Raw genomic sequence first — 21051 nt, forward strand, 5'->3', positions numbered from 1 at the left:
GGAAAATCTTGAGGAGGAAAATCAAAGTTGCAACCAAGTGGAAAATCTTGAGGAGGAAAATCAAAGTTGCAACCAAGTGGAAAATCTTGAGGAGGAAAATCAAAGTTGCAAGCAAGTGGAAAATCTTGAGGAGGAAAATCAAAGTTGCAACTAAGTGGAAAATCTTGAGGAGGAAAATCAATTCAAGTTGAACAAGTGATAAACATGTGGGAAGATATTTTTTACAAATTTGTCTAACATATCTAGCCCTTCATTTATGTTCATCTCCACCCTCCATTCATCATTTTTTGGGCTATAAATACACTTCTCCTCTCACTCTCAAAATACCAATTCCTTCATCCATTTCATCTTCTTTGTCTCACCATTTCCTTTCCATTTTCCCACACACATTCCTTCATCCATTCCATCTTCTTAGTCTCTCCATTTCCTTTCCATTTTCCCAAACATTCCTTCATCCATTTCATCTTCTTGTCTCACCATTTCCTCTCCATTTTCCTTAGTCACCAATTCCTTCATCCATTTCATCTTCTTTGTCTCACCATTTCCTTTCCATTTTCCCACAAATTCCTTCATCCATCTCATCTTCTTTGTCTCTCCATTTCCTTTTCCATTCTCTAGTTGCAAAGTTCTGCATTTTCAAGCAAGGAGAGGAAGAAGAAGAAGGAGCCGTGAAGATCATATCCTCCATCATCCACCTTGAAGGCTTGCTTCCAAGATTCAAGATCCAACCATCTAGCTCTCCATCTCCATCTCCACTCACGGTGTAATTCGTTCCTTTTCCTTGTAATCTTTTTGGTTTCCTTGTTTGATTTCGTATGAACTTGTTTCTAGTTAACAATAATGTTTAGGGCAAAGTTTAAGCCCAATTTCTATGTTTAAATAAAGTTTTCGAATTCTATAATTGTGATTCTAAGTTGCTTATGTGAGTTTGTTCGATTAAATTTGCTTTACAGAAAACTTTTATATGTTTATCTTATTTGGGTCGACACTTATAGGATTTGCATGTAATTGGTGCTAGATTTAAGAACATGAAATCGACTTTTCGTTTTGTGTAACTTGAATCAAAAGTAGTAAAGGTTCTGGACAAGAATCGAATTTAATTGAAGAGGATTGCAATTAGGTGGACTTTTCCATAACTAAGTTGTACACTTGAGTTGATAGCCTTTCTCTATGTCTATTGCGTTGAACATGTCATGATTGACTAGCTTTCTAGGGCTTGATTGCATGTTTGATAGGATTAATCTAGGTGCTTTCGCTTAGGTTAATTAGCATTGAAAAGTAAAATATGGGAAATCATTTGCTTTCGAATGTTTCACATGATCAACTCATCTCTCATGACTTGGAAGAACAATTATAGGGTTTGAATCGAATTTGATTACATGGAATTGATTTTGATCTTTGTTCCTTGCGTTCCACCCTTGTATATATGTTTTTACATTTTCTTTATTTTATTTATTTTAATTTTAATTTTAAGAATCCTAATCCCCCCTTATTTGTGTTTACTTGTATATATTTATTCTTTATTTTATTTTTGTAAATAATACTTTATTATTTTAATTCTTTATTTGTTTATACAATTGTATATATTTATATTCTTTATTTTATTTTTGTAAATAATACTTTTCTTTATTTGTTTCACAATTACAAGTGTACCCTCAATCCCCGGATAGAACGATCTCTATTTGCTTATACTACTAACGATATTTCAGGGTTAAATTATGCGCTTCCCAAAAGCGGCATCACATGCCATAAAGCCTTCCAAAGCAACTCAAAAGGATCCCCCACAGATGTTGAAGCCCACAAATTATCTAACACAATATCCCGAGCCACCCAATAAGCGCTCTTCACATAATAAAATCCTTTTCTCTCCAATTTCCAGGTTATTCTATCACTTCTCACATTGCGACTCAAAGGAATGCACATAATTTTGTCCACTATATTAGGAGCAAAGAAAGAATGAAGTACCTGTGCAGACCACGTCCTGGAGGCACCATCTATCAATTCAGCCACATTATCAATTTCACAATGAGCCGGTCGAACTAGGGTACCATCAGGCACATCTGGTATCTAATTCTCCTTCCATATATTAATCTGCTGTCATGTACCCACCTTCCACTGAACTCCAGCTCTCAGTACCGGTCTATTGGTCAAAATGGACCTCCAAGAGAAAGATGGGGACTCCCCCGTATCAGCCTCCCAAAAAGAACAATTTGGGTAATATCAAGCTTTAAACAATCTAGCAATTAAAGAAGAAGGATTCGAAATTAGCCTCCACCCCTGCTTTGCTAACATAGCCAAATTGTAAGCATATAGGTTTTTAAAACCCATTCCACCCTCTGCTTTAGTAAGACACATCCTATCCCAAGACCTCCAATGGATCTTCCTCTTGTCCTCTGTATCACCCCAAAAAAATTGAGCACACAATTGATGCAAATCATCACATAAGCCTTTAGGTAGGAGATAGCAGTTCATCGAAAAGTTTTCTTGCAGACCCTAAACCCTAAATTACAAGAAAACTTATCAAGCAAAATGTTGATAGTATTGACTATTAAAGTGGTGTAATAGCTATTCTCCACAAACCAATGTGATTATCATTTTAGAATCTGCTTATAACTTTTCAATCACATAATAACTTTTTAAAATTATTATGTGATAATTTTATTAGTTTCCACACAAGAAGATGATCAGATACTTAAAAAATTATTATGTGATAATTTTATTAGTTTCCACACAAGAAGATGATCAGATACACAAGTCAAATACGAAAACTATTCGTTTAACATTCTTAATCGGACTCACATTTGGAATTCCTTCACTCACTCTTGGTGACAAGGCTTTCGAGATTAAAATTTGGGTGCAGGGGGTTACACAATAATCAATTTTCCTAACCACAAACCAACTTGCTTCCAAAACACAAGAAAAAGAGAAAATTCAAAGCAATCATCAATGAAATATCCATCACCCACCACCCAGAAACAAAAAAAAGAGAGCAGAGAATCTCTGGTCTTCTTGCATAAGTATCACTTTGCTACTGCCAGTACTAACTTCTTCACATTACTCAACCCAAAAGATGCCCAATCCAAAACGCCATGCCGACCTGTATCATTGCTTATGACGAAGAGCATCAGAAGCACTAACACTACTCAGAGTGGTAACTTTTGTTTTGGGAAAATCCATTTAGTTACTGTCTCCAAGCAAGGTCACTTCACAAATCTTTCTCCATCCTCCATTTCTGGCATTTCTACTTTCACAGACTCCCAAACGCCACATTAAAACCTTCTCTGAAATTTCCCTAAAACTAATAAGCGTGTACGTAATTTTTACCCATCACTGTTCCTATTACAATCCCCAAAACATGTCTTTCAGTTATTAATGCCTTCTATGCTTTCTTAAGCAACCCCACGTCCCCAGCTGTGAATTTGCAGCTATTACTAGGCTTTCAATTTTCATGTATAATATAATCTGTCTTGTGCTAGTGTTACTCAGCATTTATGCAACTAACAATAATTGAAAAATTATGTGGTGGCATCCCGTGTGTTTTGGTCAAACCCAGTACTATTACCAGCTTAAGTCTATACTGTTTTTGGAGTGTTCAAATTCCACAGCGAGAGTTTTAGATTAGCCATTGTAGACTCGTAAGTCTCGATAAAATTAACTAATTTAATTGACTCTCGATTCAAAAATTTCAATACTTGTTAGCACTATACAACACCCTATATTACAAAGCTTCTCATTTTCATAAATTTGAAATTATGGATATATAATTATATATGATGTAATCTGCTCCTCAGCTTTTCTGCAGCACAAAATAATTGAAAAATAAGTATCACAAGTTTCAAAGAGAAATAATGAACAAGAACATGTGGTGGCTTCTGGGTGTTTTAAATTTTGGTCCCAAACCCAGAAGGCATTTCTATTCGTAAGTAGGGCTCTGGTTGTTACTTTCTGTAGCAGATCTGCAATGAAGTACACCAATAAAGATGGGATGGGCCACCATTGGAGCTCAGTTGAGGGTACAGTGTGGTACTGACATTACCAGTCCAATATTTTTCATGAGGAAAAACTGAAAAAGGGATTACATGAGGACAAGGGAACAGTTATACCTCTAATGGCTCTAGCTATAAGCTTTAGCAGCTTTCCCTGAGCAAACAAGCAAAAAGTTTATTCTTTTTCGTCATTTTTGGGCTAGCAGCCTAGGATGCATCCAAGTGTTTGTTTGTCTCAATATTGCACACAGATTTAAAGTTTTGAAAGGGAAATAAAGGAAGATTATAGAGATGTAAACTTCAATATGTATTGCTCATCCATATTATGAAGATTATAAAACAATTTAAGGAAAATTATAGATCTAAACTTTGCAATTTGTTGCCCCTTCATACTTATAGGAAGACTACAGAAGAGTTGTTAGCAACTACATACATTATGACGTGTTCACTCAAGTAATGAAACAAAACGAAGCTTCACACATTTAATTCACGAGTTATTGAAAAATAGTTATATATTTCCATAAACGATGTCTAACTTATAAAGATGTCAGTATTTTCAACAAAATGCTTTTATGTTGCATTTAGGGAAAATTCGACTTTCTCATCCTGATTTGAGCCCAAGGTATACACAAAAAACCTTTCAAAACCTTGGTAATGCACATTTGTGACATTTCTGATTTCTCCCACCAAAAACGAAATTGAAATTTGAAAGTAAAGAATAAGAGGGACGATTTTAGATAACCGAAATGGAAATTTTTTATGGACGAAAATGAAATGTGTCAGGGCATCAGAAAAGAGAAAGTTCATGTTATGGGTTTTGTCTCTGCTTACTGGTGAAAGGGACAGCACAGGTAATGGCCCTCCCCAACTTTACTACTTTCAAGTCTCATCAAATCTCTATCTCCATCTGAAGTGCATGCTCTGTAAGCTAGGAAACAAACCGAGAAGCTAATATTACAGATTTGTAAATGACGAAAACGACCACGATCGAGGCCTCTCTGCCATGAACATGAACCGGAGGTTGCAGAGCTGCTATTCATTGCCCAAAGTCTACTTCGTCACTCTCGACTCTCGAGGGCGTTTTTGTCACTTTACTTGAGATTTAAAGGCACAGCTCAGGAGAAAATCAGGTTCCTGGACTCACTGACCCAAAGTGATGAAAACAAAATATCATTACAAATCTCTTTGTCGAATTTTGATTTTGAAAAAAGTAATTTTATTTTGTTCTAGTGGAATGCCATGAAGATTGCTGGATTAAACGGTTAATCGAAATTTATCACTAAGAACTCAATGAAATGGTTTATATATATTCAATGTGTTATTGCCTAAAGAGATTGACAATTGATCCAAACTTTTGTCATGGAGTGAAAAGCCGGTTGTAAGTTATATGCAAGAGGTTCAATTTTAATATGAAAAGTTATTGTGCTAGCGATTGAAGTTATGAAACCTTGAAAAGTTATTGTGCTAGTGATTGAAGTTATGAAACTTTAATATGTGTATTGAAAACATAATGAAGTTTACGACTGATCATCAAGATTGTTACAACGTAAGAATCAAATGTACAATACAAGAAATAAAAAGTGTTGTACGTTTAATCTCATTTCACATGTGAGTGGAAAACGATCGAATGGTTTGTGATGGAGAAAAACCCCGTGCTTGTGTCGCTCGATTACTAGACGTTATGTTGAAAAGTTGCATAATTCTTGGCAAACGCTAGAAAGGGCAGTTCTTACTCAACATGAAGTGTTCACGACTTTTTTTGTTTTTTTTTTCGGTTTTGAATTCAAGAAGTAATAACTTGGAGCAGTCAATGGTTTTCCCCATAAAATTTACATTGCAATTTTCAAGGGTCACATTTTCCCCATATGGTAACTTCTAACATTTTCTTTTCCCTTGTGAACCTTTTGGCGTTTAGCATCATAGTGTCTTGATTGTCTTCTCACTCATTAATGAGCAAGGATGACTCACAAAAATCATGTTTCCTATCTTACTCCCCACATTTCTCATATTTGCACTAAGACCCAAATTTTGCAGGCTCCATTATGTCAATTTAGCACCAAAAGAGTTAAAATATTTGTGAATTGGCCCTCATGAATAAACAAACAAGAGATAGTATAAGATTCTTATGGGCCCAGTTACCACTGGTACACCGGTTCATTCCCCTCAATCACAATATCACATTCTCTATGCTTGTTTCTATGTCTTATTGCACTTTTATGACTTTAAACTAGTTTAACATTCTACACTAATACACATAATTAGTTAATTATGTCACTACTCAATTACATTCTATGCTCGTTTCTATGCTTTTCGAGCTTTCAAAATTTTAAACGCACGAAGTAATAGTTTAACACCATACACCAATCCTCCACCTTCAAAAATGATTAAAAGGTCATAGGAATCACATTCTCATCACCCTACATCCATACATAGTGCTAAAGCTTCCAAAGTCCTAAACCCACCAAAATCTAGTCCCTAATCTGTAATGCACTAAATCCAAAATAGAATAACAAAAAGAAAGACGCAGATAAACCCAAGAAGCAGATCCCCTATTTTAAGAGAAAAAGACAAGACCCGGATTTTCTGACCGCCATGTGAAGGATTACTATTATACCATACTATTATCATATTTAGACTTTCGTAGAATCAAAATGGGGGCAAATTTCAGAATATAAAGTATTCAAGGCCCTGGAGGTTTGAAACTTAGGTCAAAGTAGGGGTTTGTATGCAAACCCTAAACTTTGCCGTTACGGAAATGAAGTCACGTGAGCTGCATGCCTCTCTTAAACCCTTATTAAAATACCAGTGGCTTTTCCACACACTCACTCCACTCAGTAATGGCGTTCAAGCTTCTTCTTCTTCTTCTTCTTCTTCACCTTCTCTCTCTTACAAGCTCCATATCACTCTGAAAACCCAGACCCCATTTCTTTTTCTCTCTGTAATTCTGATGGAGTCGATAAAGTCTGTTCCTTTAGCGGTCTTACTCTTAGCATTTGGGTGGCTTCTGATCACCGTTGCAGCCATAGTTGAAGAAAACCCAGAAGCAAAAGCCCTCATTTCCTTCAAAATTGGCCTCGAAAACCCAGAAATTCTCAGCTCATGGAGGGGTTCCATTCCAGTCTGCAACTGGGTCGGCGTCTCATGCCAACTTGGCCGAGTCAACTCACTCACCCTACCCAATTTGGGCCTCAGAGGCCCACTGCCTCCTTCTCTCTTCTCTCTCCCGGACCTCGCCGTCCTCGACCTCTCCTCCAACCTCCTCCGCGGCCCAATTCCAGCCCAACTCGGTGACCTGACTCAGCTCCAGACCCTCAAACTCAGCGTTAACTCGCTCGCCGGAAAAATCCCGCCGGAGCTCGGAAAATTGTCCCGGCTGCAGACTCTTGAGCTCTCCGGAAATGGGCTCGCCGGAGAAGTCCCGGCCCACATTGGGAACTTGACCGGGCTTCAGTACTTGGACTTGGGTAACAACCTCCTCTCTGGTTCTCTACCTTTATCTCTGTTTCAAAAGCTTCAGTCTTTATCTTCATTGGACATATCCAACAATTCCTTTTCCGGTTCAATCCCACCGGAAATCGGTAACCTGAGAAACCTCACTGACCTCTACATTGGGGTGAACCGTTTTTCTGGTCCACTGCCTAAAGAAATCGGAAACCTTTCAATGCTGGAGAATTTTTTCTCTCCGGCGTGTTCTATAACCGGTCCGTTGCCGGAGGAGTTGTCCAAGCTGAAGTCTTTGAGTAAGCTTGATCTTTCTCACAACCCTTTGAGGTGTTCTATACCGAAAGAGATAGGGGAGTTGAGAGAGCTGAGTATATTGAACTTGGTGTTTTCTGAGCTCAGTGGGTTTGTCCCTGCCGAGCTGGGAAAGTGTAGGAATTTGAAGACTTTGATGCTTTCGTTTAATTCGCTTTCCGGGGAGTTGCCGGAGGAGCTTTCGGAGCTGCCAATGCTGACGTTTTCGGCTGAGAAGAACCAGCTTTCCGGGTCATTGCCGGCTTGGCTTGGGAAGTGGAGTCAGGCTGAGGCGATTTTGCTTTCGAGCAATCTGTTTTCAGGGAGGATTCCTCCTGAGATTGGGAATTGTTCTGTGCTCATGCATCTTAGCTTGAGCAACAACTTGTTGAGTGGGGCAATTCCAGAAGAGCTGTGCAATGCGGTTTCGCTTTTGGAGATTGATCTGGATAGTAATTTCCTATCTGGAACCATTGAGAATACATTTGTGGGGTGTAGGAACCTTACTCAGTTGAATTTGGTGAATAATCAGATTGGTGGTTCGATTCCTGAGTACCTTTCGGAGCTTCCTCTGATGGCGATTGACCTTGATTCAAACAACTTTACTGGTGAATTACCTACTAGCCTTTGGAGCTCTGTTAATTTGATGGAATTTTCGGCGGCTAATAATCAGTTGAAGGGTTCTCTCACCAAGGAGATTGGCAATGCTGCTGCATTGGAAAGGCTTGTTCTGAGTAACAACCAGTTGAAGGGCACCATTCCTAAGGAGATAGGGAACCTGAGTACTCTCTCTGTTCTGAACCTGAACTCTAATTTCCTTGAGGGGCAGATTCCGAGTGAGGTTAGCCTCTGCAAACTCACCACACTTGACTTGGGGAGCAACCATCTCAATGGCTCTATACCGGAGGAGATTGCGGACCTTCCTGAGTTACAGTGTCTGGTCCTTTCCCACAATGATCTGTCCGGGCCAATCCCTTCAAAGCCATCACTTTATTTTCGGCAGCTGACCATCCCCGATTTGAGCTTTGTTCAGCATGTTGGGGTCTTTGATCTCTCCTACAACAGACTGTCTGGCCCTATACCCGAAGACCTGGGCAGTTGTGTCGCTCTGGTTAATCTGTTGATCAGCAACAACATGCTCTCTGGTGGAGTTCCAAGATCACTCTCGCGCTTAACAAATCTCACAACCTTGGATTTGTCTGGGAATATGCTTACTGGTTCCATTCCTCCAGAGTTAGGTGATTCCCCCAAGCTTCAAGGTTTATATCTGGGAAATAACCAGCTTACAAGCACCATCCCAGCAAGCTTGGGTCGTTTGGGCAGTTTGGTGAAGCTGAATTTAACTGGTAATAAGTTATCAGGTGCTGTACCAACAAGTTTTGGGAACCTGAAAGAGTTAACTCACTTAGATTTGAGTTCTAACGAGCTGGATGGTGAGCTTCCTTCTTCTCTTTCAAGCATGCAGAATCTGGGAGGGTTGTACGTGCAAGAGAACAGGCTTTCTGGTCGAATAGATGAGCTGTTCTCAAACTCTATGGCTTGGAGGATTGAAACTGTCAACTTGAGCAACAACTTCCTTACTGGTGAATTGCCGCCTTCTTTGGGAAATCTGTCATACTTGTCATATTTGGATCTTCATGCAAATTTGTTTAGGGGAAAGATTCCTCCAGACCTTGGGAATCTGGTGCAACTCGAGTACTTTGATGTTTCTAGTAACCGGTTATCTGGACAGATTCCTGAGAAGGTATGCAACCTCACCAGTCTGGTTTACTTGAATTTGGCAGAAAATGGTTTGGAAGGGTCGATTCCCAGGAGTGGAATTTGCAGGGACCTTTCAAAAGTATCTGTTGTTGGTAATAGAAAATTATGTGGGAGAAGTTCGAATTTAGATTGCCGAGTCAAAAGCTTAGACAAATCAGTTGTGCTGAATGCCTGGGGACTCGCAGCAATTGTCGTTGGAAGTGCTCTGATCTCTCTTGCAGCGGTCGTGGGTCTGATCAGATGGGTTACAAGAAGTAGCCGGCAAAACGATCTTGAAGAAAGCGAGGACAGCAAGCTCAAGAGTTTCATCGATCATCATCTCTATTTCCTGGGTAACAGCCAACCAAAGGAGCCTCTGAGCATCAATATGGCCATGTTTGAGCAGCCTCTTCTGAAACTAACTTTAGTGGATATCCTTGAAGCTACAAACAATTTCTGCAAGACAAACATTATTGGAGATGGAGGCTTCGGAACTGTGTACAAGGCCACTTTGTCCAATGGGAAAACAGTTGCAGTTAAGAAGCTGAGTGAGTATAAAACCCAGGGTCACCGAGAGTTTATTGCTGAAATGGAAACCCTGGGTAAGGTGAAGCACCAAAATCTCGTTTCATTACTGGGATACTGTTCTATCAGTGAGGAGAAGCTCCTTGTTTATGAATACATGGTGAATGGGAGCCTAGACCTGTGGCTGAGAAATCGGATGGGAGCTCTTGACGTCCTAGATTGGGACAGACGTTTCAAAATTGCAATGGGTGCAGCGCGAGGCCTATCATTTCTTCACCATGAACTAATCCCCCACATCATTCACAGGGATATTAAAGCCAGCAACATCTTACTTAATGAAGACTTTGAGCCAAAGGTTGCAGACTTTGGACTTGCAAGACTGATCAGTGACTGCGAGACTCATATCACAACTGATGTTGCCGGGACATTTGGCTACATTCCACCAGAGTATGGACAAAGTGGGAGGTCGACTAAAAAGGGAGATGTCTACAGTTTTGGTGTGATACTGCTTGAATTGGTAACCGGAAAAGAGCCAACTGGACCAGACTTCAAAGAGAAGGAAGGCGGAAATTTGGTCGGCTGGGTGCTTCAGAAGGTCAAGAAGGGGCAAACTGCTGATGTTCTTGACCCCTTGGTACTCGGTGCGGAATCGAAGCAGGCCATGTTGCAAGTGCTGCAGATTGCTTGTGTGTGCCTTTGTGACAACCCTGCCGGCAGACCTACAATGCTTCAAGTGCTGAAGATCCTTAAAGGGATGAAAGATGATGAGTAAAGGGCAGACCGACAGACTTCCTGTTATGTCAAGAGGGTGATAGGCTTGTTGTCATAATATAATGATGATCTTGTATAATAATGATGTTGTAAAGTAGTTTTAGGGAGTACTTGGGATTTTAAGCTGTACTGCTTCTAATCTGCTAATCTAATCATTCCGGAGCCAGAGTTTCATATTCCTCCTTACTACTTGTTTCAATTGCAAGAACAAGCTTTTAAGTTTACGGTCCTTTTCACTTGCACATACAGTTGTACAGTACGCGTATTCAAAGCAGACCAATGTTTCGAATTCTGCAGATTGCTTCTGTATGCCTTTATTGATAAGCCGCAAGCAGACTTACCATGTTTGAATTGTTGAAGTTCCTTGGTCAAGAGGATAATAGGATTGTTGTTGCAAGTGATGATGAACTCGTATCGATCACAAGCCTGAGTTTTTCAGATTCATTGTCACCATTTATTTCTTACTTGTTTTCTTCATTTCTTATGATGCTATTTTGAGGCTCGTGCGTGGATTGTCCCTGCATAGAAAAAAGTTAGTAGGCCTTAAACTCGAAGGTACTTCACACCAAAGAAAACATGATTTGCTGTTGCATTGATCTCATATATGCTCTATCCCCCCTCTCTTTTTCTTTTCTTTTTTTTAGATCTTTTCTGCATAGTATTGGAGAGTGGAGACCCAATTGCTACGATACCAATGACATTCAGTTTTCACAGTCGAAGAGAGGCAGCTCTGTTTCTTTTCCTATCCTAGAAAAAGATTTTGGGACGGAAAGCAAAAGAAAAGAGAGACTAAAACTTTTACTATCCTCGTATACCACTTCAAAGCAAGTGTGATTAACGGTAGGCATGTCCATGTCAATAAAAGCGAAAGCTAACAATGCCGTGTATAGTGAGGTTGGGAAGGATGAAGAAGGAATGACACAAAAGAATTTGAACAAATTTGATGGGGTTTCTTCTTTCTTTACTCCAAACAAAATTGAGACTGGTAGATAAACATCTTTCGCCACGTGGAACAAGAGCAAATTCATAATATGATTTTAAGATACCTTAAAAAAAATTGACTAAAGAAAAAGTGAAAAACTAACTTTAAACTTTACCATCTTTTTATTTTAAGATACCTTTAAATTGTTTTTGATAATAAAAAAAAAACTTTCAAATATCTAACTTTAGTGATTAGTATCTATACTATTATTAAGAGAAGAGGGTTTGTTAGTCAAAATCAAAATTTTTACAAAAATGACCCTAAAACATTAAAATACTTTGAGAATTAATTAAATCGCAATGGTCATTATGACAATTGCAAATTATTTTTTTATTAAAAAAATAAACAAAATAAATCCCACAAATTCCACTTTTCTCTCCCACTAGCCTCTCTCTGCAATAATTGTTTTCATCCATTATTATTTATTTATTTTTTTTCTAAAAAGAAAAATACATATACATGCAGAGCATGTGTAGATAAATGCTAGTTTAAATTTATTACTTTAACGAGTGTCAAATATAAATTCTTCAATTTTTACTTAAAAAACAAAAATTAATTATGAAATTTCTTGTTTTAAAGATTATAATCACTTAATGTGATATCCCTTTTGCTCGACTCTCGTTTGACGAATTGGACCTTTCTTGTATTAAAGCTTAATAGCTTATGCTAGCAATAGACATCTGTTTCGAAAATAACTCTACCATAATGTAAAGTCCCTACCAGCTTCATTTCCTCCATCAAAACTGGTAGATACTTTTCACGTACCTATCTTGTAACAAAATTTACTGATAACATCCACCGCCTCAAAGAGACTAGAGAATTGGAGAACTGTGTTCTGATGCAGTACCAATCAGTATAGTAAAATTATCTTCCATTCATAATTCACTATTCTCTTTGCTAAAAGATTACATGTGCTGAATCATGGAAGCTACCAGAGCCAGAGATCAAACGACAACCAAAACATAAAAAGTAAAATCCTTTTTTCTTCTAAAAGCAAAAGAAGAAAGTAGGTTGAAGACGCACGTGTACCAAATCTTCACACGTGCATCAATCCTTGTCTCTCTTCCCCTTCTAACATGTGAAGTCTACGTATCAATTACACACCCTCTGATTAGCCCTGTGGCACTGCTTCAGCCACGGCTTCTCACGATACTCCACATCCGACGGCTCTGATTTCACAACGCCACCACCGCTCGGTTGCCGCAGCCGTAGATCCGTCTCCTCATCGCCTCCACCGCCTTCCTCCCTCGCCCGCTTCGCTCCGATTTCCACCCCGAAAATCTTCGGACTCGTCTCCCCGCCGGAAAACCGCTCCCCGGGCATCAAACTCAGCTGTGTCAACTCACCTAAACCGCCCTCCGGTGGCTTATTACAGGCGTAATTCGACACCAGGGAGAAGATGTTGTGGCAGAGAGACTTGATCTCCGCCAGCTCCTTGGTCAGCCGGAGGTTCTCCTTCCTCAGCCTCTCGTTCTCCTCCACCAGCTGCCACGGAATCCTCGGCCGCGGCGAGGAGCTCGACGAAGTAGTCACCTGCTCCTCGCCGGAGTTCGCCGGGGAGGTGATAGGTTTCGCCGGAATCACTGCCGGAGCAACCGCCGGAGGCGTGATTCTCCGCCGCTGTATTTCGCAGAGCAGCCGCTTCTCGCCTCTGCGGAAGCAGTCGTTGGAGAATTCCCACCGGTCAGGTATAATCTTCCGAAATCCCTGAAAATCAAATCAAATCAAAAACCGATAACAACGAATCAAACTGTCAAACTATCAGGAGTCATCACGAATTGAAATTGAAGGATTGTAAGTGGAAATTAATCTTACGTAGGTGTTGAGCTGCCGGACGAAGCTGGAGAAGTTGTTGTGCTTGAAATACTTGGGCAGCAAATCTCTGGCGAACACGGTGGGGTTCTTCACCACGAAGCTGGATCCGTCGCCGCTCCAGGCGATGACGTCATCGATGGCGGGATCGTCGACGAGCTGGTACGTTTTGCTCAGAAACGGCGTCGGAGAGCCTCGCTGCGTCGACTCGCCGGAGGTGGACTCGCCGTTCTGCTCCACCGTAGGCGGAGGAGCCATAACAACCGCCGCTTCTATGATATGAAAAACAGACTCGAAATCAGAAATCAGAATCTTCAAATCCTTAAACTAGTAATTGATGAAAATCTTGGAGAAGATTGGGAGAGGAATTTGGGGGTTTGTTGGTTCTAGAAGGTTCCTTTTGGGGATTTAAAAAGGATGAGAATTTGGTTGCAAACCGATAATCGTGTGGAAACAAAACAGAGGAAACCACAGGAAACTTCTAACTCACTCACTCTGTCCTGTTTTCGAGAAACTTCCGGCTCAAATTTTCTTCGATTGTATCTACGTGGCAACGAATGAGAGGCTAGTATCAACTGAAACTTTAATTTCATCGCAGCAGTTACTTTTTTTGTTTTAACTGCAACATAGGAAATTATTCTATACACATAGGTGCAAATGAATTAGTATATTGTTAATATTTATTAACAGTTTTTTAATAATTAAAAAATATAATTAATAATATCTAATCAAAAATGTTCACCTGGTCAATTATTGACAAAAAAAATAATGCTTAACCACCCTTGGATGATGTAAATCCAATGGCAGAGAGAATTATTATTAAGTTTAGGTGTTTTGTTTTCCACTATTGGATGTACGAAAATGTTCACCTGGTCAGTTATTGACCAAAAAAATAATGCTCAACCACCCTTGGATATAAATCCAATGGCAGAGAGATTATTATTAAGTTGAGGTGTTTTGTTTTCCACCCTTGGATGTAAATCTAAAGGTTATTGAGCATAAATTCTTTGGTCAGCAACTGACCAGGTGAACACTACTGATTGGATGTAAATCTAGGGTTATTGAGTATAAATTGTTTGGTCAGCAACTGATCAGGTGAATACTACTAATATCTAATTATCTATTTTTGTTGATGCAAGTATATTTGGGTGAATTGAAAATTCTCTTCTTCAATCAAAAATTTCGGCTCATTTCACAGAGATGTTCCCCTAGTCAGCTACTGACCAGGGATTATTTGCTCAACTACCGTCTGATTTCAATCGGACGGTTGACATGTATCTAGATTTTTCAGAAATGAAATCTGTCAACCATCCGATTGAAATCAGACGGTAGTTGAGCAAATAATCCCTGGTCAGTAGCTGACCAGGGGAACGGGACTCCTCATTTCATGCCTAAGGATAAAGATCAGGTGGGTTGAGACTAAAGAAGCTTTAAATATTGTGCACTTTTTTTCTTCTTGTGGCGGCCGGTCCAATTTTTTAATTATGCACGGTCAATGAGTCAGTTAATAATCGACGTTACAAGTGACAACAATGGGGAATATTCTACCTTTGGGTAAAAGAGAATAGGATTTACTTCCCAACTACAAACGTGAACAGTAGGGAAAGATAAAATTTTGTGATGTGAATCAGTGAATGGGTTGTTTGTATGGATATCTGTTGCATCTAGAAATGCCAATCTGAACAAAATGGTACCACTGATATCGGTCCAAAATGGTGAAGGATCTTTCTCGTCGTTGGAGGATTGCATTTCGGTCCCCCCACATATCGGATCCAAAGTTTTAATGATATAAAAACGACAGTGTATAATGGCCGAAAACACGGATGTAGGCGGTCCATGAATCTGAAAGGAGAGATGGAATTTTTTGAATAGTAATCCTGGAATGAAAGGGACTTGTATGAAGTGTAAGTAGGGAGTAATTTTCAATGATGAAAAAAAGAACCTCTAGCCATCAACCAAGTGTTTCCAATTCCAAGTAATGGCAGAAGCTGTACAGAGTTGAATTTGGAATACAAAGCGGACAAGTCTTTCAGGCAACAATGAGACCGACTGGCATCATGTACCGCACAGAAGATACGAGAGACACCGGAAGATGGTCAAAATGCTGATAGCTAAAGCCGAATTCAATAATCGTTATGAGGCTCCACCACGCATTCTCAATTCAACGCAGTTAAAAAGCTGCAGCATTACCAATGCCACCCCACATAGCATGACATGACATTGCTGTCTCAAGCAATATTCCAGAGGTTCTAACAGATAATATTTCAAACAGTACCCAAAGTTAGGCCGACTCCTAATCCGACTATGCAAAACTATCATTTTGGTATCCCAAGTTTAAAGTCCAACCCCAAAATAGTACACGCCGTCCATCACAACATTAAATCTTTGCTACGTGGCAAACTATGAGGGCCCTCAAAATATGTCACGTGGTTAGTTAGTTAACGCCGTGCTGGACGACGTGTACCATTCTTGGGTCGGACTTCAAACTTGGGGTACCAAAGTGATAATTTTGCATAATCATGTATTGAAGTTAAGAATAAGCCTTAGTTTAGATACTGTTTGTAATATTTTCTCGGTTTCTAATATGTCATGTAGTACTTTCTTTCTTCCCAAAAGGATGTCATACAGAATGTAGATTGTTCCTGGTTCTAATATGTCATGTAGTTCTTTCTTTCTTCCGGGAAGGATGTCATAAAGAATATAGATTGTTGCTAGAACAGAGTATTCAATAGGCGCATAGGCATTAAAAACAGGGAAAAAAAAAATTTCCCAAAGAGAGACTAGAATCTCAATCATTAATATCTACAGTCCAAAAAAAGCAATAGAAATAACATCAATGAATAAGCAAATCCTGTATAGATTCAAACAACCAATCAAACACATCTCAGCACGTCCAATAATTATAAGGCCAATAAGTAAGAACAAACAGGTTAAGGGTAACACAGAGGTATAAATACACAGCTTGGCTTTCCTAGCGTTCACTTCTTTAATGCAAATTGGATTTAACTTGTAATGGATTTAGATGAGATAGTTAACAAGCGAAAATGTTCGAATATACAGCCAGCCAGAGAATGCAATATTTTGAATGTAAGTTCGTTTCCTGTGACATGCCTAATCAGTTTATCAAAATTGAGAAGTAACATGCTCCAATAATTGTTGAACAAATACAATAGATGAAACTCAATGGGTAAATTCGCTTCTAACCAAATACATTGGACGGAAAATGAACAACTGCATACAAACTACGATTCAAGTCCGTATAACAACAGAATAAGCATGAGAGATCAAGTATATACCAGATAATGTGTCTGATTCTCTATTCTCTATGCCCTGAAGTCAAATCACAAATGGTGTTAAGTAATGACAATCCCGTTACAACCAGCACAACACTCTTCACTCAAAATTCGTCAAAAGACCAACTCACGGATCATCAATCTTCAAGGTTGAAACAACACATCTAAGTCATCAAGACATGTACAAAATGCAGCGACGATACAGAAAAACGGTAGCTGAACTATAAACGGCCCAAAGAAAGAGAATCCACCAAGCCATAAAGACCGCCACTTCTTTCACAAAGGCAGAACAGGGTAGCACACTACAAACATATTGGTAATCTTCTGGAGAGATGCCATCAACCCGAGACAGCCCAAGAAACAGAAGCAACAATACTGGCGGTGCGAGGAACTGCAGAACCACGAGGCATAAGTAATGATTGTGCAGAAACACCTTAGCCCTACTGAACTCCAAGTCAGGAACCTTCCCAGCGTGCAATCTCTGATACCAAGACAACAATGCCTCATTCAAATACATTTGTAAATTCGGCCGCAACGCAACCAGCTGCAGAAAACTCGAAACCAGCAAGCACCAAAGCCGAAACTTAGCAAAATCCGAAGCAGAAAACCCTACATTCCCAATCAAACCCTCTGCATTTCGAACTTTCCCATTCTTGTTCACAAGCATTCCACCAAACGGATTGATCCACAACAAGACCGTAAACAGAACCACAGCAGAATTCAAGTAAAGCACCATTCTCCCAAACCATTCACACGAAAGCATCGACAAATCGGACCTAATCTGATCAGTCCCGAGCCAAAACGCCCTCGCACTCTTCGCCGCAGGCATGAACAAGAAACCCGAAAAGCACCCCATCAAAATTGCAATAAACAGCCTTCCGTTCCCATCAACCGACCCGAAATCAAAATCCAAAACCGACGGACTAAATCTAAAGCACACTACACTCCCCACCACCAACCCCACAACCCCCAGCGCCACACTCAACTGCTTCTCCGACCTCCTCGACGCCGATTTCTCCGCCGAAACCTTCGCAAGAACCAGCAGCAGCTTCGAAACCCCCGTAAACCCTAGCAGAACCGGAACGAAGACCCCATTGACCAGAACTCCAGAATCCGATTGCGAATCACCTAGATATATTTGGAGCGCGAGGGCAGAGACGGCGACGAAGGAGAAGGTGAAGGCGTTGGAGTAGTCCGGGAAATAGAGGCGGGTCTGGAGGTGGGCCTCGTCGAGCTTGAGCCGGAAGATCTGGGCGTTGTTTTCATCGAAGGCCGGGGTGTTCTTGGACTTGGACTTGGTTCTCTTTCGGAGCTCCGGGTTGGGTTTGGACCCGGGTCCAGAATCGGACGAGTCGGGTCGGCGGATGGCGGCCCGGGTTCCGCCGGGCGGGATGTTATCGGGGTGGATGTAGGTGTGGAGGCTGTGGAGGAAGAAGATGGGGATTTTGAGGAAGGTGAGGAGGAGAGTGAGGGTGAGAGAGAGTGAGAGCTGGAGTATGAGATTCTTGTAGGTCAAGAATTGGTCCAGCATTGTTTGTTTTGGCTTCAGAATTAGTGTTACTACTTGGTTTTGGTTCTGGGTTTTCAAAGACCTGAGCAAAGTTGGAGTCTCTGGGATCTTTGATTTGGAAGTTTTGGCTTCTCAGAAGTTGAACAGAAAATGGGATTCTGTGCTTCCCTGCTCAGATTGGTCTTTGTGTGCTCTGGACTCTGTGGGCCTTTTGGGCCTGGGCTTGACACTCACTTAGGTTTGAACAAGGCCTGTAACTGTATGATACAAGTTAGGGCATTAGGGTTGGGGAGCAGCGACTCATCTCTAGCCCTTTCTAAGTTTCTATCCTCCGTTTTAGAAGTTTCTACCCGTTCGGTTGATAGCATTTTATCGAGCACTTTATGAGTTAGTGCAATAATGTAATAACTTGGAGTCAAATCTATATCTAGTTATTTTACTTTACATTAAACATCGGTTCGGTGTCTAACCTCGTCAAACCTGTTTAGTTTGCAAGCCAGTGAGACTGAGATATAATTTCATATCCTTACTAGAAAAAATTAGATATAAACCCAATTTTCTAAAGAGATATTGGGAAAAACCGACACATTTTTCTATCAATCTACACCCAATCCATGTAGGCAACTTTCCTTGTAGAGTGTTGATGTATAATCAATATTTTTTTGTGTTTTTTTATATGCCTGATTTACCCTTCGACAACTTTTTTTTTTTTGAGGTTGGGCAACCTTCCTTGTAGAGTGTTGATATATAATTATAGCATATGACATTATGGCCTCATGCATGTTTTGATTTCAAATTTTCATTGATGATATATATATATATATATATATATATATATATATATAACACCATGATCTCAAGCAATACAGATACTAGTTCAGTTCTATAGATCATAAGAAAGAAGTTCAAATTTGTTGCTGTGAACTTGTGTATCACCTCTCACCTATGCATTCGTGACCATATTATCTTGAGAAAATTAGAGAAAAAACAAAACCCAAAAAATGAAGCTCGTATTAGGAAAATTGAAGCTAAAAAAAAACCCTAAATGAAGCTCCCATTCTTATAATTTTTTTTTTAATCTACACACATATACATAATTAAACCTTTCTTATAGGTTTTAAGTCTATAATTATGATTTTGCATGTTTTTTTAGTTTGACTATTTTACCCTTCTAATTGAATAGGTAAAATATTCCTCAAATATAGCTGTTGACTTTTTAGTAAAATATTCATTTCACCTCATTTACCGGAAATGAAATAGAATAATCCAACACCCTCGTCATTAACTTTCACTTGCTAATTTGGTATTTCTAGATGAACCATAGGCCTAACTGTATAATTTTTCCTATCATACGTACAAGTGTTAAATATCATGTGAGTTTTAATATAAGCAAATGATTTAGGTACCTATCATTTAGGAGTTCACAATTTGTACCTATCAATAAGGAAATAACTTAGGTAGAATGAACCATAGGTAAAATTGCATAATTTTGTCTATCATTCAGGCATTAAACATCTTGTGGGTTTTAACATAAGCAAATGATTTAGGTACCTATCATTCTGGGAGTTCACAATTTGTACCTAAATCATTCAGAGAATGACTTAGGCACCTATAATTCCAGCTTTTGAATGTGGAGATTACATAACCTCTGACGCAGGCATTGATTTAGATTAGGTTTTTGAATGTGGAGGTTATGTAACCTCCAACCCAGGTATTGATTTCAATTGTTGGAATGAAGAGTTGATTAATTCTGAGTGATGTCTTTGAGCAAATCTTTCAAAACTTGCATCTGCAAAAAGTTTGGGGATGGTGGCAGTTAACAACAGTGGGTTTTAATATTTACCCTATTTAATAGGTTTTTTTTTTAGATAAACCTAATTAATAGGTTTGGGTGTATATTAAAACAAGGAAAATGATTTGTGGCCTTAATCTTAGGTGTCATGTCATGTCACCTATACACATCACCAATTTGTCAAATCATGACATGTAATTCTTGAAAAAAATATCATATTATCCTTCCAAAAACTAATGAACCTAAGTTATTTTGGCTTCTCTTAAAAAAAAAAACAAAAAAAGAAGTTATTTTAGCTTTCTTCAAAAAAAATTATTTTGGTTTTTTTTTTTTTTTTCCTTTTCATTACACTCATGCTTAGATTTAAACAACAATTTTTTTCTTCAATCAAGAATAGAAAAAAATTCATGTAATTTAGTCAATAAATTTGCACGTACACTCGATCAATAAATTTGCATAATATATGTATATGAATTTAACGTTTGTTAGGCCTGTAAATTTTGAAAATATAATGTGAAAAATACATATTCATATGATTATATATATTCTTTTGTTCATTTTTTTCTCTCTTTATGTAGCGGGTTTACATGTTATATTTGAGTTTATTATTGTTTTTTCCCTTATATTTAGATTTGTAGATGATAATTAATGGCTGGAATTTTTTCTTACCTTTTAATTTAGACATACGTATTTTCCAAATTCAATTTATTAATGCTATTTTTTTTTATGAAATTAATCAATATTTGAAAAGAAAAGTTAATGCCTATTTCTTGACTATATTGATGCTATTTGGAAAGAAAATTTATAGGAAAGAATTTAATTAAATGAAGAAAAATATTTTTCAAAGAATTTGTAGACATATCTCTTAAATTAATACATAATTAATAGCTTATCTTTTTTTTTTT

The 21051-nt window shown here is 38.9% G+C and overlaps 3 protein-coding genes across 3 annotated transcripts; 1 reads left to right on the top strand and 2 right to left on the bottom strand.

Moving 5' to 3' along the window:
- The first annotated feature begins 6800 nt into the window (after positions 1 to 6800).
- LOC112172075 (leucine-rich repeat receptor protein kinase EMS1) lies at positions 6801 to 10999 on the top strand. Its single transcript, XM_024309252.2, has one exon. The coding sequence runs from the start codon at positions 6934 to 6936 to the stop codon at positions 10756 to 10758; it is 3825 nt and encodes a 1274-aa protein (XP_024165020.2). The 5' UTR covers positions 6801 to 6933; the 3' UTR covers positions 10759 to 10999.
- Positions 11000 to 12593: 1594 nt separating this feature from the next.
- On the bottom strand, positions 12594 to 13995 carry LOC112175822 (heat stress transcription factor B-2a). Its single transcript, XM_024313599.2, has 2 exons — positions 13555 to 13995; positions 12594 to 13446 (listed from the first exon to the last, which is right to left on the bottom strand). Exons 1-2 carry the CDS (start codon positions 13807 to 13809, stop codon positions 12832 to 12834), a joined length of 870 nt encoding a protein of 289 aa, XP_024169367.1. The 5' UTR covers positions 13810 to 13995; the 3' UTR covers positions 12594 to 12831.
- A 2833-nt stretch (positions 13996 to 16828) lies between these two features.
- LOC112175916 (transmembrane protein 161B) lies at positions 16829 to 18503 on the bottom strand. Its single transcript, XM_024313684.2, has one exon. The coding sequence runs from the start codon at positions 18373 to 18375 to the stop codon at positions 17017 to 17019; it is 1359 nt and encodes a 452-aa protein (XP_024169452.1). The 5' UTR covers positions 18376 to 18503; the 3' UTR covers positions 16829 to 17016.
- Between the last annotated feature and the right edge of the window lie 2548 nt (positions 18504 to 21051).

The sequence above is a fragment of the Rosa chinensis genome, chromosome 1 (genome assembly GCF_002994745.2).
Source record: "Rosa chinensis cultivar Old Blush chromosome 1, RchiOBHm-V2, whole genome shotgun sequence".
NCBI classification, from domain to species: Eukaryota; Viridiplantae; Streptophyta; class Magnoliopsida; order Rosales; family Rosaceae; genus Rosa; species Rosa chinensis.